The 26,221-nt window shown below is 54.3% G+C and overlaps 10 protein-coding genes across 10 annotated transcripts; 6 read left to right on the plus strand and 4 right to left on the minus strand.

The window, feature by feature from the left end:
- Positions 1-562: 562 nt before the first annotated feature.
- Positions 563-3,074, plus strand: MYCGRDRAFT_96423 (uncharacterized protein; the record flags this gene model as incomplete). The annotated part of the gene is made up of 6 exons (XM_003848944.1): positions 563-622; positions 678-736; positions 1,742-2,072; positions 2,312-2,460; positions 2,744-2,800; positions 2,924-3,074. The coding sequence occupies 6 exons, from the start codon at positions 563-565 to the stop codon at positions 3,072-3,074; spliced, it is 807 nt and encodes a 268-aa protein (XP_003848992.1).
- Positions 3,075-4,084: 1,010 nt separating this feature from the next.
- On the plus strand, positions 4,085-4,724 carry MYCGRDRAFT_87900 (uncharacterized protein; the record flags this gene model as incomplete). Its single annotated transcript, XM_003848945.1, has 2 exons — positions 4,085-4,328; positions 4,522-4,724. 2 exons carry the CDS (start codon positions 4,085-4,087, stop codon positions 4,722-4,724), a joined length of 447 nt encoding a protein of 148 aa, XP_003848993.1.
- Positions 4,725-5,722: 998 nt separating this feature from the next.
- MYCGRDRAFT_76591 (uncharacterized protein) lies at positions 5,723-6,715 on the plus strand (the record flags this gene model as incomplete). The annotated part of the gene is made up of 1 exon (XM_003848946.1): positions 5,723-6,715. One exon carries the CDS (start codon positions 5,756-5,758, stop codon positions 6,713-6,715), a length of 960 nt encoding a protein of 319 aa, XP_003848994.1.
- A 779-nt stretch (positions 6,716-7,494) lies between these two features.
- MYCGRDRAFT_48401 (uncharacterized protein) lies at positions 7,495-8,958 on the plus strand (the record flags this gene model as incomplete). Its single annotated transcript, XM_003848947.1, has 1 exon — positions 7,495-8,958. The coding sequence occupies one exon, from the start codon at positions 7,495-7,497 to the stop codon at positions 8,956-8,958; it is 1,464 nt and encodes a 487-aa protein (XP_003848995.1).
- A 1,868-nt stretch (positions 8,959-10,826) lies between these two features.
- Positions 10,827-11,851, minus strand: MYCGRDRAFT_96426 (uncharacterized protein; the record flags this gene model as incomplete). Its single annotated transcript, XM_003848961.1, has 4 exons — positions 10,827-10,897; positions 11,011-11,304; positions 11,387-11,550; positions 11,670-11,851. 4 exons carry the CDS (start codon positions 11,849-11,851, stop codon positions 10,827-10,829), a joined length of 711 nt encoding a protein of 236 aa, XP_003849009.1.
- Positions 11,852-14,931: 3,080 nt separating this feature from the next.
- MYCGRDRAFT_96427 (uncharacterized protein) lies at positions 14,932-15,487 on the plus strand (the record flags this gene model as incomplete). The annotated part of the gene is made up of 2 exons (XM_003848948.1): positions 14,932-14,991; positions 15,170-15,487. The coding sequence occupies 2 exons, from the start codon at positions 14,932-14,934 to the stop codon at positions 15,485-15,487; spliced, it is 378 nt and encodes a 125-aa protein (XP_003848996.1).
- A 1,412-nt stretch (positions 15,488-16,899) lies between these two features.
- On the minus strand, positions 16,900-18,176 carry MYCGRDRAFT_76594 (uncharacterized protein; the record flags this gene model as incomplete). Its single annotated transcript, XM_003848960.1, has 3 exons — positions 16,900-17,695; positions 17,750-17,992; positions 18,070-18,176. 3 exons carry the CDS (start codon positions 18,141-18,143, stop codon positions 16,900-16,902), a joined length of 1,113 nt encoding a protein of 370 aa, XP_003849008.1.
- Positions 18,177-19,104: 928 nt separating this feature from the next.
- MYCGRDRAFT_13719 (uncharacterized protein) lies at positions 19,105-20,193 on the plus strand (the record flags this gene model as incomplete). The annotated part of the gene is made up of 1 exon (XM_003848949.1): positions 19,105-20,193. A coding segment is annotated over one exon (1,089 nt), but the record flags the coding sequence as incomplete, so codon positions are not given.
- Positions 20,194-22,127: 1,934 nt separating this feature from the next.
- Positions 22,128-23,932, minus strand: MYCGRDRAFT_48350 (uncharacterized protein; the record flags this gene model as incomplete). The annotated part of the gene is made up of 2 exons (XM_003848959.1): positions 22,128-23,426; positions 23,480-23,932. The coding sequence occupies 2 exons, from the start codon at positions 23,930-23,932 to the stop codon at positions 22,128-22,130; spliced, it is 1,752 nt and encodes a 583-aa protein (XP_003849007.1).
- Positions 23,933-24,721: 789 nt separating this feature from the next.
- On the minus strand, positions 24,722-25,862 carry MYCGRDRAFT_48668 (uncharacterized protein; the record flags this gene model as incomplete). The annotated part of the gene is made up of 4 exons (XM_003848958.1): positions 24,722-24,866; positions 24,923-25,366; positions 25,419-25,684; positions 25,734-25,862. The coding sequence occupies 4 exons, from the start codon at positions 25,860-25,862 to the stop codon at positions 24,722-24,724; spliced, it is 984 nt and encodes a 327-aa protein (XP_003849006.1).
- Between the last annotated feature and the right edge of the window lie 359 nt (positions 25,863-26,221).

A 26,221-nucleotide genomic window follows, 5' to 3' on the forward strand; every position in this document is an offset into this window, starting at 1 on the left:
GTCGGAGAGAGAGGAGAGTAAGGAGTCTTCGAGAGAGAGAGTCCGCGTAGGCGGTCGGGGTCGCGAGCCTTACTAAGTTCCGTATTAAGTGCCGTAAAACTAGCTATTATACGCGCGAGGGTGCGATATTGCGAGCTATATATATTGTGTAACGAGCGAGCTACGAGCGCGCGCGGTAGAGTAGTAGAAGTAGTAGTATTAATAAGAGGTTTAAGAGTCGAAGAAAATAATACTTATCTAAGTAAACGGCGTATTAGCGCGCACTTATATATAATTGTTAATAATTAGAGTAACTAGCGCAGCTATATAGCGACAATACGAGCGATTGGCGACAATGGCGGCGGTGGTAGTGGTAGTGGTTGTTATTGTAAGAAATGAGAATTGAGGTAGTGACCTAAATGTCACTATGGGCCGCGATCTGAGCGGTGCCGCCATTTACCCGCGCCACTCGAGCTGAAGCCGAAACAGAACATAAATACCGCCTGACCGGCTCCTCCTGTTCCACTTCTTGTTCAACACAAAAGATCCAGAAACACAACATCACTACCACAAGTCCCGAAAGATGAAATTCACCACCTTTCTCGCGGTCGCCTTGATGGGCCTTGTCTCTACCGCGCTCGCTGTATGCTCTTGTCGTTCATCATCGCGCGATGACACACACTAACGCCTGCTCGAAGGGCTGTCAACACGACTGGGACTGCCACGGAAGTTGCGGCAGCGCTGGCCAGCAAGCCTGGTGAGCTCTTCCCTCGTCTGACTTCCCTTAAGAATGTCGAGCGTGTGCTAATGCGACACACTGACAGCTTCCGCGGCGTATGCAAATGCCCACGGCCTCCTCAGTAATGCCCGCTCCTCTCGAGCCTGGCTACACTGCGCCTTTGCGGGAACAAGATGAAATTCAGTGTTGTTTGGTGGGAGATGGAGATGGAGATGGGATGGTCCGAGGCAGACAGAGTCCTGAATGTATTGAGTGAATCCTCATATACTGCGACAATCAACTTAAATGCTTGCAAACAGTTGACGATAGGTCAGAGGCACCCATTTCTTCGTAGCGGATGTTGATGCGAGGTTCCAAAGTCAAACATCGTCACCAATATAGGACCGTGTCATTCGAACTCCTCAAAGGTCGGATGTCGCCTCGAGCCTGATGCTGAGCCGTGGACTGGTCGACAGTCTCGTCATGGTTTTGCAGGGTTCGTCCTGGCTGGAGACAGTGCCGCGCCCGATGCACTCCTCTCGCGAGGGGTCCTGGACCGTCAGATCAATGTTGTCATCAGATGAACCTGTCCTGATCGAGGAGGTTGATCCTCATCGTTTGACTGCTTGCATCCATCATTGATCGCCCTCTTCTCAATACCTACCGCGAATGTGGAAACATCGTGGAGATGTCATCTGTTTTCTTGTCTCGATGCCTCATAGCATTGCCTGAAAAGACGTCACCTTCCAGGATGAGACCGGATGATGCTCACCGTCAGCTTCCGGCCACTCCCTGCACTGTATCCAAGCAGCGACACCGAGGGCGCAAGTTTCTCCTCCACTTCAAGGGACCATTCGTCGTTCCCGAGAGTAAGAGTGTTTGACTTGAGCATCGACAGCCAACCGTGCGGACTCTGGACCCAAAGCAAGTGGTCGAGCGCGCTCCCGAAGGACGAGACCGATGGCGCCGGGAGTCCGGAATGATGCAAAATCCGCGTCAAACATCATCGATCCCATGCGCGTAAGCACTACTTGCCCAATGCAGTAGTCCGCGGGATGTGGAGTTCTCCACACATCCGGCGGGAGGGATCTCGTGGGGTGAGCGGAGCGATACAAAGATGACTTGCTCGCTGGAGAGTTTCCTATTCCTCCCCCTTTTCATTCGTCGTCGAACTCCAACACACAACACTCGACTTTTCGACAAACATCGTCTCATTTCGGCATCACCACTTCCCGAACTCTGTCGCAAGAGAGCAATTGGCGACATCCTCACTTCCAAACAGCACCACAAGTGTCAAGACCCAAGCACGACAATCATGAACATCCAAGCCCTGATCGCCGTCATCTTCGTCGGTCTCCTCGCGCCCATGGCCACGGTATATCCTTCTTTCCATCCTTCACGACTTTTCCTTCTTATCGCTGACGACTCGGCTTTCAATAGGCATGCAGGACACCGTCTGAATGCTCTTGCTCCCACCACGGCGGTGATCCCATCTGGTGTGTGCCCATGCTCTTCCACTCCCTCGCTTGCTCACCATGACCTGAATGTTGGATGTACTGACTGTCCGTGCGTTTTGCAGCGTCAACAGACAGTGCCAATGCACGGGTCATATAGGCCGGTAAAAATCTTCCCGATCTCGCTGCCGGGATGGTTGGGACTTTGCTGCGGGTGCGGACGGGAGGAGAGGAGGCAGCTTCAAGAGTGTCATGGCGGAGAATCCAGCTCGGACATTTTTCGCGTCTTGTGAATGGGAGGGAAGTGGTGTACGCGAGTCGGGAGACGCATTCTGGACTTCGCGTGGTGCCGGAGAAATTCAGAGAAAGCCACGTAGCGATGTAGATCATTTCTGCTCAATGATGTCTGCATTTCAATCCATCTCTCATTGTCGTCACGCCCGTGCGATGCTCCTTTTGCTTCCACGGGTCGCTTGACGTCGTGAATTCATCGGACGGGCAGGATTACTTCCAATGGCTGCCCGCAAACTTCATTCGCCGTATACCTCAAACTCTGCATCCGAAATCCGCACCATCTGAACCTCTCCACCAGTCACCCCGCGACATTCAGATACGCCTGGCTTCGCTCCTTGGACATGGCCAGCGCTTGGTACGCTGTCGTCAGCGGGAACATCTTCGAGCCTGGGCCGTAGAGCCGGAACTCATCACGCAGCAGAGAAGGGACGCTTTTCAGGACCTGAATACAGAGAGCGATTGAAGCTTCTGTGGGAAGGTTGGAGATGCTGTTAGCTCCGCTGGATCGGATTGTGGTCCAGGAGAAGATGTATATTGATGCGAAGGTCTTGGACCTCGAGAAGGCAGACGAGCTTGAAGACCCAGGGATGAAGCAAGGTGTTTGCGACGGAGACGTCCAGAAGCCATAGATATGCGCCGTCGCAGGCGTCCGGTCCATCGTCTGTGACTAAACAGTCCGAGAAGTCCGAGAAGCAGTCTGCCCGCGAGCTCTGGAATCATTGGTGGGGCATGCGGTGACTGTCGGCCAGCCGTCCGATCGTGCTTTTGACGGCGTTCGCATCGGCCAGCGCGAGGCCGTGTCGCGCATCGTCGAGTTCAGCCAGGATTGACGGGATCCCGCCGGCCAAATTGAGGAGACGCTGCATTGAAGATGCTCGTTCGTTCGGAGAATGGCTTGGTCTTCCGGTCATCATGCGCGAGGAATGTCGGCTTTCGTGATGCGAAAGCTTGCAAAACTAATATTGATTGGTCATCAAATATGAAGCAGTCAGCCATTGCGCAGCTCGTGTATCAAAAGCGGTCGTAAACAAACGAACACCTTGTGTCGAGGGTTCGAAGCATAAGACTCCGGAGACGAGAGCTGGACCAGTCTGATGAGGCCATCGGAATGATGCAACCAGTCGATACCCTCGTGCGGCATGACCGCCTGGGAGTCGGTCAGCAGCAAGGCATGTCCGATGGCAAGAAATTGACAACAGTGAGCTTGTTGGTCTGGCACGCTATTGGCAGAAATGGCATTGGCAGTGCCAATGCCAATTGGCATTAAACAACAATATTGTTAGCTGGCATGGCATAGAGGTCCGGAGCCAGACTAATGCCAGAAGGTGCCAGACAATGCCAGACAAAACCGGATATCGGCTGCGTATTCTGTCTTTCGACTGCATAAAACCTGGAAACGGACTAGAATGTAGGCGCATATCGCTAGCGGCTGCTTGTTGGCAGTATCTAGCATGCCAGACAGTGCCATTGGCATGCTACTCTGTGCTATTGGCATGGCATGAAATCGAGCCCCAAACCAAGCCAAGCCAAACCAACAAGCTCACTGATTGACAATGCGGGAACCAGTCATTGTCCTGCAAGCCAGCATCCACGAGTCCTGATACCCACCACAACTACCGTGTTCACATATTTCACCAACATGCCTCAATCCTTCCGCCAAACAACGGGAGCTCGACCTTCCACCGCCACACCCTCCGACTCCGTCCTGATCATCATCGGCGCCTGGAACGAGTACACGGAAGGTGCATTGAATGGCACCGATGCTGCCAACCCACACAAAGCAACGGCGTCCTTGCTCAACAGATACCGCGAGGCCAACGGCCAGATCGTGCACGTTGACCACCAAATTCCCAATAGAGCTCCGGTCTCCACGCCCGGCCCTCGTCTGGCGGAGGCACTCGAAGCTTTGGCTGCCTAAGGGTAGCGAGAAGGTGGTTAAGTAGAAGCATCCTTATTTGCTTGCAAATACCAATTCGCCTGAGGATTTGAAGTCGATTGATGCGAAGACGGTCGTGCTGGTGGGATACAGGCCGATCAGATCGTGCTGCTGGACAACGCTTCTGACACGGAAGTCAGGCCCCGCATGCGTGTCCACCACCGCTCGTGACGCTGTCCGCTTTAGGCATGACACCATCATTGTGGTGAAGGACTGCGTTGGCGATCGAGCCATCCCAAAAGCCAGCAGAGCGGAGGTTAGTCAGGTTACCAAGATGGCAATGCATAACTTGATTTGCTTTGCGACCATCGTGCAGAGCTCGGAGATCAACCAGCATGTGTAGCTTGTGAAAATAGTTAGCTGCAGCACGGACACCTACCTTGTCGCGAGATGCATAGCCTTCTCAGCATGCCACTCGCAACGGAAGCCTCGTCGAGAAATTCGATCTGGTCCCAGCGCCAGGCTCACTCGCCAATAATGTCCCGCAGCATGAAGACCGTCCACGTGTTGAACGGAAGGTCGAAACCATAAGATTTTTTTGCGACATTGCCGTGGTGTTGTGTTCGAAATCGACCACGTTTTCTCGGAGAGATCTCCGGAACTCTCGACAGTGGGAACGGCTGTTTCATCGTCGCCTGAACCAGGTCTGCCTCATCTGCGAGAGTGAGAACTCCTACAATAACTCTGTCGATTGCCATCCGGTCTTGTCTTGTGCCGTTCGCCGGCTCAACGTCCGCGAACTGAAGGTCTTCCTGGGCTTGAACTCCGTCCCGAATCATGGTGATTCAGAGGTGATCGTTCGTCTTGCGGATGTTCTCTGCTTATCGCCTCCCGGGCAGATGGGGGCACATGGAGATTGGTTGTAGTAGAAGATGTATCAGAGTGGAAGGAAAGGAGATGAAGAAGGATTTACTTCGCTTACACCATGGCGCTAGTGTTTAGCGTTGCACTCTCGGATAAAGTCCGGCGCACGTGTTCGTGGGGTGCAGATCTGGCGCATGCACTACGAGCGTGTCAATGCACGCGTGAAGACGGACTCTGATACATTTTTGTTTAATCAATATTTGTTTCAGACTCCCATCAAAGTCCCATGATCATGCCGGCAGTTCATCGTGCATGAAACAAAGGGTTCATTGTCGTCTGATTGCATGTGGGTGGCGAGCTGCCTCAGGTGGACAGGTGACGCGGCCCGTTCGGAACAGCGAGATCCATCGAATGGATGGAATAAGGTGTCGCGCTAATTATAGCCAAGCGCCCGTTCGTAATTAGCCAAGACCAAAGAACATCCGTCAACATCGATCGGACATCCTCCTCCTCTCCACGACGACAACAATAACATCACACAATATCACCCTCGCTGTCCTCCACACCGCCATGACCCGCTCCGCTCTCATCGCCGCCGCCATTGCCGGCGCGTGGACCATCACACCGACGCTCGCCGTCCCGCCCGAGGACTTTGGCTTCCCTTCCGCACCGAACGACACGATCCTCGACGTCTCCTTCCGCCAAACACTCAGCGGATACGAAGACGTCGTGCCAGGAAGCCGCTACGGTATCGCCATCGCCGAGAATGAGCCCAATCTCAGTCTCAACACCACCGCCTACCCTCGACTGGACTCGTACCAAGGCGAATACATCGTCATCATGGTCGATCCGGATGCCTCATACCCGGAGAATCCCTCCAACCGCTTCATTCTGCACTGGCTGCGACAAAATCTCAGCTCAGCAGAGAACGCCAATCCTCCACCAGCTGGTCTGCAAATTGTCACCGACACGGCGAAGTTACTAAACAGCTTCACACCCGCAATAGTCCAATATCGCCGTCCTTCGCCACCGACCAACTCCTCCGCTCATCGCTACATCTTGTACGCATTCGAGCAGCCACAGCACTTCCGCCTGCCAGAGCAGTGGTCCGGCTTGAGCGGCAGCAACCGCACGGGATTCAACCTGACGTCGTTCATCAGCGACACAAACCTGGGAATGCCATGCGCGGCAAACTACTTCTACACTTCCAACCAGACTGTTGTACCTGATGACTTTGTCTCTACCAATGGCTCTTCCTACCCAGGTGGTGATGGCACGGCGATCACTTCCGGCGATCCACATGGTCCTGGCTCCTCTGCTCCAAACAACACCCACAGCGCCAACTCGACCATGCCGACTCGCATGCCGAATGCGACAACAAGTGGTGGTGCTGGACCATCGCCGACCTCATCTCCGACGACATCTGCGGAACCTTCCTCGACCTCGGCCTCCACTGGTGGAACAGCCATGTTGACCGGCGCCGGAAGTCTTGTCGCCGCAGGCCTCGTCGGACTCGCCGCTTTGCTTTGAAGAATTTGAGACTTGTACAGCACATGTGGGAATTGAATGATCCACTGCGAAATTTGAAGTCGCACGGGATCTGGGTTGGATTGATGATAATGTTTTTGGGCCCTTTTTTTTCTTTCTTATTCTACGGCACTGCTCGCAGGAAAGATACCAGACAGAGTGAGAGAGAGAGAGAGAGCATTTTCGTAACAATGTATTCATATTGATCTACCGTCAGCCAGGAACCATCTTTGCTGTTCGAATTCGTGCCTGGTTCCGTCGGCTTTTGGTCTTCTTTCGGATTTGACTCCGGGTCTTACATCTGCTCCGGGATCTTTGAGCAAGCCACGATTTCAGTCCAAGCGAGACAACTATCCACGATGCGACCATTTGGACTGGGTATGACGACGACTGATCAAATCCTACAGGTTCTGGACGATTTGGCGTGCATCAAACTGAGTCGGCGCCGGATCCTCCTCTCAGCTCCGACGATGAATACGCACTCTCAAGCCACAATCCCACCAGGGCCACCACAAGCGAGACAATTCTACCACACTTTCCGGTCTTTCCCCGCCGAACAAAGCCAGATCGAGACTGGATAGTCCAGGTTGGTATCCCTTGCTTCACGAGTCTGACATGCATGGAGTAAGATTGGATTCGCAATGATCGCACAGACAGGTACAAGTATGCGGGCGATGCGGCTCCGATTTGACTCTCGATTCGTTTTTACTTTGCGTTCCCCGGAACACGACATCTCCTGATCCGTTGTACCTGTTGTACATCTCGCAAGCACAGCCACAGATATGAAGACCTCACTTCGGGCCAACGTCGGGATTCTCTCACTCCTCTGCATTCCAGCAGTCCTCGCCGACAACAACACACCTCAAACCGTCGACGTCGCAATAGTAGGCGGCGGCCTCTCCGGTCTCGCCGCCGCCAAAGTCCTCCTCGATGCCGGCAAAACTTTCACAATCCTCGAAGCCCGCGACCGTGTCGGCGGCAGAGTCCAAAACCAAGACCTCAAAAACGGCGGCGTCACCGAACTCGGCGCCGCATTCGTCGGCCCAACCCAAGACCGCGTGCTCGCCCTCGCCGCCTCCCTGAATCTTACTCTCATCCCCGAATATAATGCCGGCGACGTCGTCGCAGTCTTCGCCAACTCCACTTTGAAATACTCCACCGCGAGCCCGATCCCGCCGATCGACGACGAATCGTCCAAACTGCTGCTGCAAACTATCGCATTTCTTGAGACGACTGCTGGGACGATTAATACCACCGCGCCGTGGACGCATCCTAATGCGACGGTCTGGGATAGTCAGACGGTTGCCACTTTTTTCGATGGGCAGAGTCATCCTGTTGGTACCGTGCGCCGTTCGCTGTTGGATGTGTCGATTACGAGTATTTTCTCTGCTGAATCGGCTGAACTTTCTCTCTTCTACGCTCTTTCCTACATTGCGTCCGCAGGAAACGCTACCACACCGGGCTCCTTCATCCGCCTCATCTCCGTCGACAATGGAGCGCAACAAGCCCGCATCACAGGCGGCACTGCCCTTCTCGCTACCGGCCTGGCCAGTCAAGTCGGCTTATCCAACATCCAACTCAACTCCCCCGTCCGCTCCATCGCCCAGCAACCAGACGGCACCTACCTCCTCACCACCACCTCCGGCTGCACCACTTCCGCCCGCAAAGTCATAGTAGCCATGTCCCCCCCTCTCGCCTCCCGCATCGAATACACCCCTCCCCTCCCGGCTTCCCGCGACCAACTCACTCAACGCATGTTCATGGGTTCCCTCGCCAAAGCCACCGCCATCTACTCCACTCCTTTCTGGCGGGCTTCCAATATTTCCGGCCAAGCCCTCTCTGACTTTGGAACTGTGCGAGCGACGTACGACGTCAGTCCGGCGGATGGGTCGTATGGCGCGATCTTAGGATTCGTCGAAGCAGATCGTGCTCGGGCTATTGACGACTTGACCGATGAGGAAATTACTAAATTAGTTGTTGAAGACTATGTGAGGTACTTTGGAGAGCAGGCTAGAGAGGTGAAGGAGTGGGTTGTGAAGAGGTGGGATAATGAGGTGTTCTCGAGGGGCGGACCGGTTGCGTTGGCTGGGGTGGGGACGTTGAGCAGGTATGGTCCTGCGTTGAGGGAGAGTGTGGGAGGGGTGTTTTGGGCGGGGACGGAGGCGAGTGAGTTTTGGGTGGGGTATATGGATGGGGCGTTGAGGAGTGGGGAGAGGGCGGCGGGGGAGGTTTTGGGGGCGTTGTGAGGGGGAGGAGGGCGGGGAATGATCGGAGACGGGAAATGGACGATTTTCGTGGCTCATGACATGGAATTTCCTTCTGCGACCGATCTTTGCGCAGTCCACGAGATTCGGTAGCTATCAGATGCAGCGATATGGACTTCAACGAAGCTGGACGTCATAACGAGGCCTCTTCAAGTTCGGCATCCTGTCAATGCGCAAGTCCGATTCGTTCACGACATGTCTCTGCTGGATCGCCTTTCGGAAGGACAACGCTTCGATCATGACAATGCACTCATTCTGTGCATTGTGTCCGGTGTCCCCCTTCTCGGACAAAGAAACGACGACAATGCATTGTTTGGTCAGGAGTCCGGCTTTTTCGGCACAATGCTCTTCTTCTGGTCAAGCACAATGCTCTTCCTATGCGTATGTGCAGTCGATCACAACGCAGTGTCGTGTCTCGACAACGGAATCACCTTCACGATGCCTTTCTCCAGTACGCCCGTCATGGAGTCCTCGCATTACATTTATGCCTTCGATCAGCCCGTCCAAATCCAACATCCCATCAGCTCTCAAGTGCACCAGACCACCTCGAACAGTTTTCCACCAAGTAAAACCGTTCGAACCGTTCCACGCACACCAAAAGCAGCTGCTCATCCACAACCTCAAACACTCAAGCAGGCCTCAAGACCAACCAACCAAACCACCCAACAGCCACAATGTCCGGCTACTACCCCTACTCCGACTACCCCTCCGACCCCTCCTACTTCTACCAATCCCGCCCCTCCCGCTCCTCCTCCGCCACCTCTGCCCGCTACCAATCCTCCTCTACCGCCGCTGCATCCCTCTCCTACAGCGAGATGTACGCCCCCTCCACCCCGTCCTCTTGTTCCCAGAACCCGTACGCCCGCTCTTCCGCTTCGCACCACAACCCTTACTCGTCCTCCACCCGCGACAACCCCTACCTCCCTAGCATCGACCTCTACGGCTCCTCCTCTTCTCGCGACCCGATGCGTCTAGCGGAGAGCATGCACCCACCTCGCGCCGCCAGCTTGTCCCGCTACCGCGACTCCGGTCCCCGTCCCAGCACAGCCTCCGACCGCGCCGCCTACGCCGACCCCTACTATCTCGGACCAGGCTACGGTCCCTCTCCGCCACCGCGTCAGCCTTCGATGTACTCCCGCGCGCCATCTCCGTCCGCGAGGGATGCGTACCTTCCCAACCGTCGACCAAGCTACTTTGACGCGACGGAGCCGAGTAGGGACTTGTATGGGTCTAGGAGCGGCACCTACGGTAGCGACAGTTCATACCAGGCGGGATACACCGCTACACGCCCTTCACCGATGATGTATGGGTCGAGACCGTCGACGTCTTCTGGAGGGTCTTTGCGCAGACCGAGTGGGTATGATGGGTACGAGGGGTATGGAGGGTCTTCGTCACGCTATCCGGACTTGCCGAGTGGGTATGAAGGCGGAGGGAGTAGGAGAAGGAATGCTTACTATTGAGTAAGTACGGAGGAGGGCATGAAGAGAGAAAAGTAAGGAGGTAGAGAGGGTCCAGGAGAGTGAAGCTCATCGAGAAGAAAATCAAGGGAGGACTATGCAGATGGAGGATGAATTGTCTCCACGAGAAGAAAACCAGGGGATGATAATGCAGGTGGAGGATGAAAGAATCTCAGCGAGAAGAAAACATGTATGTATACAAAGTTGGCTGATCTTGCCGCTGGATACATTGGAATGCAAAACGCGAACAAAAGCAAATATGTACATTTGACCTTGGTTGATTTTTAATTTTTTCAACGAGTGATTCACGTTCTGGATGATCGAGAAGATATGTATGTACCCCTGATTGGAAGCGAACGCCGTCGTTTCTTTGTCTATTGAGGTTGAATCTATCTAAATCTTCTGTAGGTTCGACCGTCCAAGGAAAGGCTTCTTCTGTGCGTCTACTGCGAAGCGAGCGTAGTCTATTCTATCTGTCATCATTCCTTCATCCATCCAATCGGGTCAATCATATGTCACTCAAGAATATCCACCCCAAGCGATTCTCGGCGGTGCTCAACAGATCACTGAGTCTCACTGCAGCCATGATCAGCATTGACCCAACCGGTAAGCCTATTCGCAACATCCGAAGCATAGCAATGCGTGGCAATACCCTCCTCAAGAATTCCAGAATCCGCGACCGAGCCAGAGTTATAACTTCTCGCAGCCCTATAGTAAGTCCTAGCATCCTCATCATGGAACTGTTCAACCGCCTTGTTAATGCACTGAGCCATCCCATCGCCCGCAGCAGTCCCAGCGACGCCATCGCGGATCATCTGAGTGATAGGCTCCTGAGGACAAGGGGGCGCCGCTCCGTTTTCGTTACAGGTAGCTGCACCATCGCGGTCTTGCAAAAGTCCTGGATTGCGAACACCGTTGTCGGTTCCGGGAACACGGACACAGCCACGGCCCACCGGACTCCTGCATCATGATGGCGAGGATGAAGCGGTGGTCGACGCCTGTTTCGCCGGAGAATTGCTGAATGGCGTTCCAGATGTCGCCGACTTCTTCGCCGGAGTTGTTGGGTACGGACCATTGGGCGCAGCTAGTGAACATGGTCGGGTTGTAGTTGTCGAACCTGGAGGGCATGTTAGCTTGGGTTGGCTATGTGCTGGATATAAGGGTGAGTATGCTTACATTTCTTAGAAAGAGATCCATCCGGACAGAGCTGGGAAGCTAGAGCCGTCGCCTTTGTACATGATGTACTTGTCCGAGCCGGCACCGATTCCGTCTTCGACGTTGGCGTAGTTGTAGGTAGCCAGACTGCCGGACACTTTGCCGCCGGCTCTGACTTGGAGATTGGCCTTGCCAGCTGTCGGCATGGCGATGGCGAGGTGGAGAACAGCAGCGCTGATCAAGAGATGCGAGATAGACAGCATGTCTTCGTCGAGCCCGAGGCTAGTAGAGCTGCAGGCTTGTGGTAACCTTTGCTGTGTGGACTGGTGGCCGGCAAGTTCGGTTGAGTCGTTTGGAACGTTGCTGACTGGGCACTTGATCTGATGCAGAGCCTTTGAACAGCGAGAGAATCACCTCGATCTTATACTCAAGACCTGAGCTGCCGCACGTTGTGTCCACGCTCATCGGTAAGCCTTTCGATGATGGAGTTGATTCAAATGGCTCAACCATGCCTACGCATCAAGGACACACTTGGAGGCTCGTCAGCGTTGCAATGCTCAAGTGAGCACGAAAGCCTCGTGCCCGGCCTCTTTCTACGGAGCCTCTGTCTCCTGAACGAATGAGGCGGGTTCTTTGATGTCCGCTCCAAACCCGCCGAACATGCTGTTCGAGAAAGACTAGTCTCCATAACATAGCCTCCCGTCATAACCGAGCAGGGTTACCGGTCAAGGTTAGTATGGTGTATCGTACGAAGAGGTCCTGGCATTGGACGATGTTGTTGATCAAGCCGTCAAGGACGGCGACAATGTGGACCAGCTGCGCCCAGAAGGCGGAGGAAATTGTCGTCGAAAATCCTCGTTCCCAGGCAGGTCATCATGTTCCAAAATGCGGCGCCAATTCAGCGACTCCCTTCGTTGCTGTATTGCTCCCACTCCTGCATCGCCACCAAAGCCTTTGTCTTGATCCTTACATTGGAGTATCAGACGCAAAGCGGAGATGGCGACATTGCACCGCCATTGAACCAGAGGCCTATGCTTCATCCATCTAAGGAAAGGCAGAAACCGCGCGCTGAAGTCTGATCAAGCCGTTAGGACGGAAATGGACCGGACCCCTGAGCCGTGCATGCTCCAAGAAGGAGGTGCAAACCGACGTCCGACGTGGACAAGTCTCAGCGGAGGGTCCAGTCTCGAGTTCAACGGGGAGAGAGTCGTGACACATGCACAAAGGCTTAGACCACACCTATGGCTCCAAAACTCCCGGTGGCGAGGGTTGTACTATGACAGTCTGTGCGATGGAAGGAGTCCAGGTCATGCCTTCTGCATGGGCAGTTCAGATCTGCGGCCAAGTATGCCGCCGGCAGTAGCACACACCTGGCACAAGATAGAGGTTCGGATCGAAGTGAGACGTATCGTGTGACTGGCGGCTGCGGGCAACCGTTCTCCGTACTTGTGCGGAGCATCAGTGTCCCTGCTTACTGCAAGACTCGATTAGACATGGACATCGAAGGACACGGCTTTGTGTGTATGATAAGAGCAGTCTCTGAAGATCAGAGATCATATTACCGAAATCGTCGCACCGCAGCTGGGAAGATCGATCGACTCGGCATGCCAAAGCCCGTGCTGGCGTAACGAAGTATGAAGTACGACAGCGTTTATGTGACGCTGGGTAATGTTTCTTACGCCATGCTGTTCCAGTCGTCCAACGTCTAACGTTGTCTAGGCCTCAATCTTGGCGCTCTCTGATCCACCAGCAGTCTTTGTCTTAGTCATATGCTTTCAGCTTGTTGGTTCTGAGTCGTCCATTTAGTGGGGATGTTTGCCATTGTCGAATGTGCCAGCAGTTCAGCGAGGGTCATTGCTCTGGATACTCGATTGAAAGTAGTCTGGTATTCGAAATCTCATCGTTCTGAGGGGATAAAAATTGAAGAGGCTCAGTCTCTCAGATCTTGGGTATGTGCTCGTGCGGGACTGGTCAACTAGACGACCTCCGTGATGACGATCTTAATCCCCCCCATCAACCAAGTCAACTTCCACGAGTCTGCTCCGGGTATCTCTGCGTCTCAGTCTGACCCGTCTCCGATATGTTCCTTCCCTGTTCTCGCTTGCCGCGTTGAGCCGCGGCGGAGACGTTGACGGATAGAGGGTAAGAGGAACGCCTCCGTCTACGGGAGGAGATGCATCAGGATGATATTCCAAGAGCGATTCCACAACGTCAGTCAAATTCATCCTTCTTCGGAAATCCGCGAGTCCGAAGACAAGTTGAGCAACCACAGCGGCGATCCCAAAGACCATAATGGCAGCACTCAACTTCGCGCTTCGCGAAAAAATGCCGTAGGACCAGACATACACTCTCGCGCGACGAGCAAAGACACGCTCAGGATCCGCTCCCGAAGTATGGCTAGTAGCGTTAAACTCGAGCATACTCGTAGTTTGCAAAGTCGGAACGAATGCGAAAGCTGAAAGTGCCACCTGGTTCTCCACAGGCATGGGGAAAGCATGCTTTTTATCACCGGTGGACCAGGCGAGCATGAGGTCGGACAGGAGAACACCAAGGGTGCGATTCGTGAAGAGAGTCCCGTTGTCGTCGATTGACCACGATATGAGTGTCCAAAAGGGGTGGACACTCGTATCGTATATCCGACTGGTATTCCCTTTTCATGCTCTGCAAGCTTCATCGTTGCTAGAAACACTAGCGAACAGACAACGAAGATGAACCAGACTTTTAGCGCCTTTGCGACGACTTGCAGTGCGCGAATCAAGTTGCGACTTTCGAGGCTGTATTTTGCACTCGCACGGCGTCCCAAAGCGGGACTGAAGTGACTGACACTACAGTCGCCGCGGAAGCACCATGCACTTGCGCCAATCACGTAGCTGCGGAAGTTCAGCACCAGAAGTTTTATTGCAGGAAGCAGCCATAGAAGCATGAAAGCTTGGACTCCGATGACTGCTTTCCATGAGTGATGAACGGCCGCGAGAGTCGTCGAAGGCTGAGAGTCTTGAGGGTGCGCGGAGTCCAGGGGATCGACTTGAGTGTTTGATGACGAGATCGCTGGCGAGTTCGTGGGAAGACTCGGTCGTTTCGTCGACAACGACCGAGTTTGAGCGGACCGTATCATATGTGCTACCGCAGACTGTAACTTGTCGTATGGGTTTTTCAAGGCAGAAGAGGCCGCTTTAGACCGATCAGGGAACGATACATCCAGCACGGAACAGGAGGCATACGTCAAACTCCAAGTCTGTAGAAAGATCGTCAGTGAAGCATATAAAGCGTCAATCAACAAAAAGACTAGATACTTTCAACCACCACGGCGAGCCCTCTCATCTCCTTGCAACAAACCGCCAACATGCGCTTCCCACTCCTCCTCACCACCCTCCTCTCCGCCCTCACCTCCGCTAGAATCCTCGTCAGCGACTCCGCAGCTAAACACGACTCGACCTCCAAGCTCGGTCTTCTGAACCTCGACGGCTAGGGCCGGAAGAGCGGCTGGCCGAAAGGCGTGTCCAACTCGTCTCTCTTCTTCAAGGTACACCACCGTCCCTCCCTCCGCCATCCTCAAACCCCGACCCAAATCAACGTCTCAGACCTCCACCGACCCCCTCGGCCAACCAGCCGCCCACGTTCACAAAGCCGCCAACTTCGTCCGCGCCGAATACCATATGCTTGAATTCCACGACCAGCCGGTCAAAGAAAACACGTATTACATCGCCTACGTTGTTCGATTTGAGACTGCTGCGAGGGGTATGATCGTCTTTCAATGGAAGACCTACGATGAGAAGTTTGTTGTCGATGATGATATCCCCGCGCGGCTGGTGTTCCAGTCAAACAACGTGCTGTATGCCTCCTCGTCTCCTGCACCATGCAGAAGTCGTGCTGACATGGGAGAAGGGCGTTGGATGTGAAGACCGATCCCAGTAACGTGAATAAAGGCACCGAAGCCTGGAAAGGGAAGATCGCACTTGGGAAGACGTATCATTTCGGAATCATCGTGAGCACATCCCAGAAACACGGGTATTTCCAAATGTACGTCGACGGCCACGACGTTACCGGCAGGATCAAGGGGAATTATCTCCCTGGTGGCACGAAGGGCGCGGCGTCGCCGAAGGTGGGGTTGTATGGCGCCGAAGAGGGAGTGCAGGACTCGTATGTTTATGATGTGGTTGTGGGAACGAGGATGAAGGATATCCAGGAGGTGGCGGGAATTCCGGGCGGGTGGTGATGGAGGAAGTTTCGTCGGTGAGTTAGAAAGCCGTCTCGTCGCGAGCGAACAATGCTAGGTCGCGCAATATCGGCGTTGCGCTCTACGCTGTCAGTCGGATATGGATCAGAAGCGCTCTGATCCTGTTTGACTGCTGCGTTTCTGCGAATCCAGTGTGCTCCCTGGCGTCAGAATGGCGGCGTAGTCCAAGTCGACCAGCAGTGAATCCTGAACAGTGGACAGTACCTCCGAGAAGCCAGACTCCGAATCCCCGACTATGCTCTGTTAAGAGCCATACGTAGCGCAGCGTACCGTGAGAATGCAGGCGTATATTGCGAAATACGATGGTATTTCTGAGCCGTTCCGACACATGTAGATTGGAGACATCGATGTGTTGATGGCTGGCCAAGGACGCAGCTTTTCGCCTCCGCTAAGGTATGAAAGTAATTCGCAGCACACAGTGCAAGGACGAGGACTCAGGGCAGTGCGGTGTGCGTCTTAAAACGGTGAGCCACAAGCGAGCCGAGTTGCGTTCATGTGTGCGATGCAGAGGACAAACGAAAGCCAGGCTTTGAGTCCTCGCCTTGCGCTTCCTTGCCATGTGAGTAGCTTATAGCGCGGCCGGCGACAGGCTTGGCATGCAATATGTGGAAGACATGAATGACTTCGCATCGCAGCTCGCTCGCATCGGCGAACGGCGTGTATCGTGACCTTGCTCAGTCTTGACTTCTGCCCGACGATGTTGCAATCTCGGATGGTGATATTGTTGATATCGGAGGAAGGTTCTATGGTTTGAGTTCCAGACAGCATGCATGGAATTCGTGCCTCCAACTTATAGAATCGGAACTCCGTGGTTGCCTCGAATGAAAGAGAAGGAATAGCATAAACGGCAGTATCTTCGTGAAGCAACGCATGTGCAAATTCTGGTATCGATCGATCAGCGCAATCATGCTTCATCAACAAGCGAAGAGAGTACGAGAAGTCCAAACACTATTCCTGTTCAAGAAGTATCCTTTCTCCCATCCAGCCACTCCATACCCGCCAAGTCTTTCTGTGCACAGTAGCATACCATCAACGCCTTCAAAACGCCATCGTCCATCTGCCGTCACCTCGCATCTACTTCCGCAGCACAGCCTCGTACAAACTCGCCAACCCTCCAATCCCCGCACCGATAATCACCGCCCTGTATCCTCCGAAAATTGCACCATCCACCCGTTCCGCGACAGTGTCGCTAACAAGCCCAAAGTTGACACCTTGGCTGTAGACAAGCCATGTAGCAACAGCCTTGACAACCGCAAACGTCAGCGGATCGACGACATATCCCGTCTTACTCGGCCTGCCTCGCCCACTCGTGTTCCGGTGCGTGAGGTTGAAAAAGTAGCCGAACAGCGCAGGGATAAGGATGGATGTCGTGGCCCAGAGAAGGGTAGTACTCCACCAGTATCCCGTCAGCAGGATAAACAGATCTGGAAGGAAGACGGAATGGCTGGAAATATGCAGCGCGCTGATGGCGGGGATATCAAAAGCGAAGCGAAACGGCAGAATCGCGCGGACGATAGCCAACGCTTCGAGGACGAGGAAGGTGAGATGTACTGCTGGCACGGAGGAGAGGGCATCGCGAGAGTACTCGATCCAGTCGGAGATGCCGGCATTCTCGTAGAGACGCTCGACGAATTGGGCGACTTGGTTGGATTCGTATTCGACGATGTCGGCGACATCGGCGGGTGAGGCGGGGATTTCGGGTCTGCGGTCGCGGGTGCTGCGGCGAACGGCGGGTGTGCGGGTTGAGCTTGCGGCGTTGTTGTGGGAGAAGGGAGAGAGGGCTGAGTCGACTACTGGGCTGAGAGCGGAGGAGACGGCTGATACGGCGTCTTTGGCAGCGGAGATGGGGGAGGGGAAAGCATCGTCGTCTCTACTTTGTGGGTCAGTAATGGCCGACTGATGTCTCAACATGCACGACACTCACTCGGGCTCCTGCTTGATCTTGGTAGCTCTTCGTCCACGCGCCTTGACCACACTCTTGACGCCCTCCTCTTCACCACTGGTCGCATTCGGCGCGGCACTGCTGTCGCGGATCTTGAACGGTGTGCTACGACGTCCTGTACCGTAGTATCCCTCGAACGTCGCATTCTTGGACAAGCGTGTCGCGTTTGTCTGGAGAAACTCATCGAGACTTTCCACGATTTCGTCTTTGAGGAGCGCGGAATCCCTGCGATTGAAGCATGAATCAGCATCTCGTGCTTGGGCCTCGTGTTCTCCTTCGTGTGTCTCTCGCGGTATACTCACAGTGTCAGTCCAGCCTCTTTGGAAAGATCGACGAGATCCTGCTTCTTCTTCTTCATGAGCCATGAGTGCGACATCTTGATGTTCGTTCGCGAAGGAGGGCGGGATAGGCGGTAGTGACGAAGTTGTCGCAAAGCGGTGAGACCGGTATCGTCGTGGTCGCGTAAGTGTGGCGATCACTGTGGTATGTTCGGATGGGCCGTATGTATACACGATGGAGATGTATGTAAGCGTAAGTGTATGTTTGGTGGGGAAGTGATTGGAGTGGGAGAAGACGCGCCGTGTTGACGACCAAAACAAGAGCCGGTCGCGCCAGTAAATCCCGATACTCGATCGGGTAAGGCGTTCGCTGACGTAAACTTGGAGATTTCGAGATCAATGCTCCCGTCCAGCTGCTCTCAATGGAACGATCCACGTCCATTGAGCACATGGATCAAGACGGGAAAGGAAAAGTGCTGGAGATGTCGGAGAGAGCAGCGTGTTTCCGAGTGCTAAAATTATACAGTTGACCATATCGTGTCTTGTAGGGTTTATTAGACGTTCTTCCACAATCCGCCAAAAGCACCACGTCATTCCCGCGGACTTTCTTTCTCGGGCGAGACGATTTTGGGAAGCATTCCGCCTTCAACGAGACCCACCAACGACTGACAACCACATCTCCATCTCCATCGCCTCACCGCCATCACCGCCCCTATCACCGCCGACGCCACCGTCTACGAACCTCATCGCTCCGCTCGATTGTCCTCCGCCACGACCGACTCTCCCTACAGAATCCATCAAATCTCCGTCACCTCCTCCTAGGCGCATGCGGCAGCCACCGAGGACAGAACATCCTTCTTCATGGTATTAGCCCGCGTGGCTGAATACCTTTCGCCATCCTCCACTCCTCCCGACTCCTCTTCCTCGTCATCAACGGCTTCCTTCATCAGCAACAATGGAGATCATCAGCCGGAGAACAATCACAGCGCCCTGCGACGGCCGACAGAAGATCTTCAACCGAATACCGAACACCCACGAACGCCCATCCCGCGCGTAGTCGACGTCGATCATGAAGACTACCGCCCACCATATCCACACGCTATCCTCGCGGGAGGTCTCGGCGGCACAATGGGCGATATGCTGATGCATTCCCTCGATACCGTCAAAACGCGGCAACAGGGTGATCCTCATATGCCGCCGAAATACACGAGCATGGGAAACACATACTACACGATCCTCCGACAAGAAGGCGTCTGGCGAGGATTGTACGGAGGAGTCTGGCCCGCCTTCATGGGCTCATTCGCAGGCACATGTATCTTTTTCGGCTGCTACGAATGGAGCAAGCGCACCATGATAGACTTGGGCATAACACCGTCCTTTGCCTACCTTGCCAGCGGCTTCTGCGCAGACCTCGCTGCATCTCCACTCTATGTCCCCACCGAAGTGCTCAAAACGAGGTTGCAGCTGCAAGGTAAACACAACAATCCCTTCTTCGTAAGTGGCTACAACTACCGCAGCAGCATGCACGCTTTCCGCACCATCTATCGCACAGAAGGCGTGCTGGAACTCTTTTCCGGATACAAAGCGACGCTCTTCCGTGACCTGCCATTCTCAGCGCTGCAGTTCGCGTTCTACGAGCAAGAGCAGCGATTGGCAAAACAATGGGTGGGACCAGGGAAGGAAATCGGAATGCCATTGGAGATCTTGACAGGAGCGAGCGCAGGTGGTATGGCAGGTGTCCTCACATGTCCAATGGACGTGGTCAAGACGAGAATACAGACCGAGCTTGACCCCGAACTTGCAGCAGCAGCGAGGGAGAAGCGATCAGCGATGAAAGCCAAGTCCGCTGCCGTCAAAGCATCCTCCTCATCTTCGTCAACCACACGTCCATCAACCGCATCGCCAGCGTCCTCCTCCTCTTCCTCCCAAACCCGCTCCATCTCCACCTCCGGTCCCAGCACCGCGCTCAAACACCACGGCCAAGTCCCACTGGACACGGAATCCGTCATCAAAGCTCTTCGCATCATCTACCGGACTGAAGGAGTGGGTGGATGGTTCCGAGGCGTGGGTCCGCGTTTCGTCTGGACGAGCGTACAGAGCGGTACTATGCTCGTCGTGTTCCAGAAGTTGCTGCGGTGGTTCGATGCCAATCCGCTGGTCAAGGTGGACCCGGAGGAGGGGTTGAGGGGGTGGTCGTGAGGAGAGGGAAGTGGGTGGGATGGGATGGGAGGGAACGCATTGGATGGCGTGACTGGCGTTGACTGGCATTTTGGAAGGGTATGGATACAGCACGATGGATGGGGAGGACTGCGCGGTGCATGTGGACCGGACCAGCCTTTGTATGTATAGATCTCTCAACCTACTAATTCTTTTTTCTCTGTGGGGTGCGGTCCACCGGTCGTCTGAATTCCTGGTTAGCCAAGGACTTACCATTCACAACTCGAATCGACAAACCGCAACGAAAATGGGTTGTTGCGAGCTGGTCAACACGGCAGATAGAACATATCGTCGCCCTCCACACTGTCTGGGACCGCTTCTCCATGGCTCTATATTGATCACGCCATGGACCATCTTCTCTCCAAGCACCCAATTCGAGCTTCGGCCTCATCTTCTTGATCCTCAATGATGAGCATCCAGGTGTGCGGTCCGGGATCCTCGACGTGGTTAGATACCCAGAGCCCGGCCATGCCATGAGATGACCAGGACCAGGATAGCGTGGGGAAAGGAATCGCATGTGTTCGAACCTGGTCCGGCATTTGAAGGCTTGTTTGAATGGGTTTGATGGCCCAGAGACCGGGACGGCGTCCATCAACATGCAATTGAGAGACTACCACGATGCTTTCGTGCGCGGTAATGGCATATGCGGACCTGGATCCGCAAGCACCACCAGACTGTCAGTCAAAATTGGATCAGGATACACGATCAATGTCGCCTTCAACCTGCTACGTCGACAACAGCTCTGCGAAGCTATCCGAAAGCATGAACGCAGTGTTCTTCATCCTGGAGGAATCCATCGACATCTGCCGAGCATATCCAGCCACATGGATCTTACCAATAAAGGGCTATTTCTCGTGTCAGCACAGCGAACTTTCGAGTCTCCACTTGTCTGACAGAGTTAACTAATCCGTTTGCCAGGATTTACACCGAGCGAGGCATGGAGAGTGCTGCCGCGTTACCAAAGCGAGCGGCAGAATTGCTCACATGTGCTCACCTGGTTTCTGTCGGTCGGTCAACAAGAGCAATACCCACTCTGACTCCGAAGAAGGCCAGCAAACATGCTCCTTATCAAAGTCACCATCGTCCTCTCCATGGCGTCGACCGCCTTCGCCGGAGCGGTGCGTCCTTCGCCAGTCTACGAGTGCACTGGGTGTCCGTCATGCTGACACACTGAGTTTAGTACTGTATCAAACCCAACAGGGCCGCACAGAACACCGCAGGAAGATGTTACGTCGACCCGGCCAGAGCGTACAAAGACTGCCCGAGTGTACGGTTCTTCCTCTCCCATCTGATGTTCGCGCAGCCTTGCTGACTGCCCCTCAGGACCACCCTTGCACGCACGACCAGCACCCGTGCGGTTACAACAAACGGGGCCAAATGCGCTGCACTTGAGATGGAATTTGCCAGGGAGATGCAAGAATACGATCTTGAGCGTCTGACTTTGAGACGACACATTGCGGCATTGGAAAGTGGGAGATCAACCGGACACACATAAACTCATTTCATTCCTTGAAAGATCACCTCAAGCATCGATGAGCGGACGCTTATACGAGCTGTCATCCCCATGTCTCCCCATCTCATCAGTTCCCAGTCGAAAGAGGCATCTCGGCGAGTCGTGATGGCATGCCACTCTGCCTTTGAGAAGATGGATGTAGCAAGCTGACCTTATTCTCTTTCCAGGACGGGTTTGAAACGTCTCGGACTTCCCATCGCTTCCTCGTAATTATCTTTCCGCCATCAAAACACAATACAGCCTCAAGACCACGAAAGTGCCCGCAGGGTGTTCTCAACATTCTGTGGGACTCGATCAAAGAGGCATACTGGGTACTGTCCCTACTGCATCCGATCTGAATATCTGCCCATCCTCACTTCTCGTTCTTGTTCACCGAGATCATCGCCGTCTCGATGTCGGAGCTTCCGCTACTGACGACAGTCCCTTCGATCACCGTCGGCGGCGCCTCCCTCTCCCCATCATAGAAGCCCTCACGGCCCTCTTTGGCCATGTACTCCCACTTCCTTGGCATGCTCTCATAGCCTTCCAGATGGATCTTTGCTTTGACGAACAATCTCAAGACATAGTATACTGTGCCCGCAGTGATGAACGACAGGAGCCATCCCATCTTGTACATGTTGACAGCTGCTGGCCCAACAGTCCCAGGCTGGAGCTGGCCGACAAGACCAGGAAGACTAGTGACCATCCCACAAAACCAAGCGAAGACTCCAACCCAGTTCACACCAGACCAGAACCAGTATAGCGAGCCTTTGCTACCATCATACATCGACGGCGTATGCAAATTTCCCCTCCGGACGAAGACATAGTCCACGATCCACACCGAACAGATTGGCGCCATGTAAATATTGTACGAGCTCAAGAACGTCAAGAACTTGGTCGCATTCTGCAGCAGCAACCACGGCTGTACCACCACTCCAAGAACCGCACAGATGATCTGGCCCCGAATGATAGTGACGTACTTTGGCGCAAAGGATGTCAGGTCCGCTCCGAAAGGCAGACTGTTCGCTCCTAGATTCGTCGCAATCGCCGCGACCACATATGTCATAGCGACACACCACACCCCGGTTCTCGCTCCCGCCGTCCAGTAGTGGTCTAAGATGGCGTCCAGCAAGTCCCATATGTTCCAGTATGCCACACCCCAGACTCCTTGGATGGAAGCCGTGGACGCCAATCCGAGGAAGAGGACGAGTACTTTCGCTCCGAAGAGGGACAGGCCTTGGATCCAACCTGCGTCTCGAGTGCGGTTGCAGTAGCGGGATAGGTCAGGCTGGTTGACCAGCATGGGGGAGAGGGTGCCGAGGATGATGTTGATGCCGTTCATGATTGCCCAACCGAGTGGGACGGCATTGCGTGCTTTTGCTCCTGCGGCGTTGGCGAGGGACAAGGCTTTGGTTCCGGAGCCGGTGGACATGCACCATCCGAAGAGGGCGAAGGTGGAGATTGGAAGGAGGATTCCTTTGATTGTGTAGAGGTAGTGGATCTTCTTCGGGTGCACGAAGACGAGGGGGAGTTGGATCATCCAGACGAGGAAGAAGCAGAGGAGTTGAGCGGAGGTCAGGCCGGAGGATGGAGAAAGGGTGTTGGGAAAGGACGACCAGGAGGCACCGAACATACACCGGAAGGCGACGGAGAGGAGGTTGGCGGCATAGAACTGGATTGCCATGATCAGCACACGACCTACTCGTGCTGATTGAGAAGACTCACAGTCTGCACTCCAAACCAAATAATACACACAACGCCTCTGATGAAGATGAAGAAAAATGCTCCCCACATCCCCATCACAGAGCGACACAACACCGGAAAGCCAAGATGATACTGCACTCCCGGCCTCGCCATGGCCATCACCATCAACGCGGAGATGAAGCAGCCGAGCACGCTAGCGATGAAAGTCTGCTGCCATGTCATGCCCGTGGCGATGAGGGACGCAGCTGCGTTCCACCCGGTGGGACCGAAGGCGTTGGTCAGCCAGAAGAGAGGGAGGGAGTACCATTGCCATGTTCGTTCGGAGGGAGGCGTGGGTTCGAGATCGCGGTTGGACCAGCGGCCTTTGCCTACGGTGAGGGTACCGGGTGGTGCTTCGGGGGCTTTGAGGAAGGTGCGGAAGGCATGTTTGGATTGGAATGGTGCTGCGAGGGTCGTTTTGCTGGGGAGACCCATCGTTGAATGCTGAGCCTGAACGGAAGACCGTTGTTGTTGGAAGGTGAAAAGTACAGCGCTCGAAAGACATCTGGAAAGTTGACCTTAAACCTCCCAATGAAGGAGCCGGAATAAAGTTAGAGGCATTCTTCGCATCGCTATCGTCAGTTCATGGTCGATCAATCGCAGCAGCATGTCTTTGCCCGCTCGCTTCGACGAACTCCACGCTTGCACACCATACATCCAAGAAATGGCAGACAGCAGCAGAGAAGCAGTCAAGAATTGGCCTGCTTATCAGCCGGTACAGATATGCATTGAACGCAGATAAGCCCTGGCCGGCCTTCGGTTGTCATGCTCTCTTGCGTCGGGCAATGTCTGGAGCCGCAGATCTTGACGGCCATTCACTCTGATTCCCTTGGTCGGTAGATTTGGAACCGGTCAGCTCTTTGGCGGAAGTTCACAGTCCCAGTAGTGTGGATGGCAAACTCGTAGAGGGTGAGCTCCTCATTCCCATTCCGGGCAGTAGTCTTCCCCGGCGTTCTTCGCCGCCTACCAAGGACCTTATCAACGCCAAGTGATTGTGCTGCATGTTTTAGTCGCAGAGATGATCGCCTCAAGGATGTATGTGCAGGCCGACAAGTCTATCATTCAGTACTTGTCCGTCGATAGCATTGAATCCATATCCGTAGAGCAGACAAAGTGCCCAGAGAGTCCGCGAGATTTCGTCAGGAGGAGAACTCTGCATTTGCTGAATCCACAAAAATATCAAAGACTCGTCGATAGGAGCAAGCGAGCTGTTCCGCTCAGAGTTCATGCGAGCTGCCCCTTCTTGTAAGGATGCTTCTCCTTGAACGCCTCAGCGATCTCCGTCCTCGTCGCCACCCAGACGCCTTCTTTCTTGCCGATGTAGTTGACGAAATCCCTCAGCGCAGCCAGACGGCCAGGGCGACCGATGCTATCCAAGATCAGTAAAGTGCACTCTGCGATGTTGTTATGCTGCGTTTGACTCACATCCTGCAGTGCAACCCAATAGTCATCATCTTCGGCATTCCCTCCTCACCCTCCTCATACAGCACATCGAAAGCATTCTTGAGATGATCATAGAAACCCGTCGGCTCCGTGAAACCAGACCCAGCGGTATGGAACTTGAAGTCATTGCAGTCGTATGAGTAAGGCACCATGAGCATACCCTTTGCATCATCTCTGTCCTTCTCATGTGGTACATCCGTCCAGTAAGGTACATCGTCGGCGTAAGTATCAGAGCACCACACCAGCTCTTCTCCCATCTCCGCATAGACCTGAGGTACAAGCACACGAGACTGTGGAGACAGTCGGCCGTAGTACCATCCGCGAGGAGCGTAGCCCGAGAGAGCTTTGAGAGAAGTGATGGCTTTCCGGATGTAGTCTTTCTCCTTCTCAACCGGAAAGTCGTGGTAGTCGAGCCAGCGGTAAGCACTGCAAGATCATCAACGGTCGTGGCCTGTTAATACTTGCGGGAAAAACTCACTGTGAAGCAACATCATGGCCCTCCTCGACACATCTCGTCACAACTTCCGGCTGCTCCTCCACCGCCTGCGCCACAGCGTAAAGCGTAAACTTCATGCCATACTTGCTGAACAGCCGGAAGAGTCGCCAGAATCCCGCTCGGCTGCCATATTCGTATTCGCTTTCGACGTTCAGATCCCGGCCGTTGACGCGGGGCGGAACACCTGGATTCTCGCGGAGGTTGGATTCAGAGACGCCATCGCCGCTCATCACAGATCGCTCGCCGCCCTTCAAGTCCGGTCAGTCCGAGCGGAAAGAGCATGTCTCGAAGTCTCACCTCTTCATAGTTGATCACGAACGAGACTGCGATTTTGGCTTCGTTCGGCCAGCCTGGGTTGATGCCCTTTTCGCCGTAGCCCTTGAAGTCTCTGATGCCGACACGCTGGACAGATTGATCTCCTGACATCCTTTCGGCAATGATGCTGTGTGGACGGAGATGTCTTACGTCGCTGTTGTATGTGTCCGGAAGTTCAGGCCTGCAGCTTGTTGGATCCAAGTCTCAGATGGTCGCTCGGCTTCGCTGCATGACTCGTTTCAGTGATGCCGGCTTATCGCTGCCCTATCGAGCATATGCACCACAAGTGGGTACATGCTGGGGCTGATAAGTCAGGCGAGTCAGTCCGCTCTTTCGGAACGTTGTGAGGCATCATTGGCCCATGGAGAGATTCCATCGGAACAAATTCGGTGCATGGTATCGCTGGTTGAAAATGTATGTCCAAGCGAGCAATGCCAGCGTCGCAAACTGGAAGTCGTGAGAAGTCTCGA

This window comes from Zymoseptoria tritici, chromosome 10, assembly GCF_000219625.1.
Source record: "Zymoseptoria tritici IPO323 chromosome 10, whole genome shotgun sequence".
NCBI classification, from domain to species: domain Eukaryota; kingdom Fungi; phylum Ascomycota; class Dothideomycetes; order Mycosphaerellales; family Mycosphaerellaceae; genus Zymoseptoria; species Zymoseptoria tritici.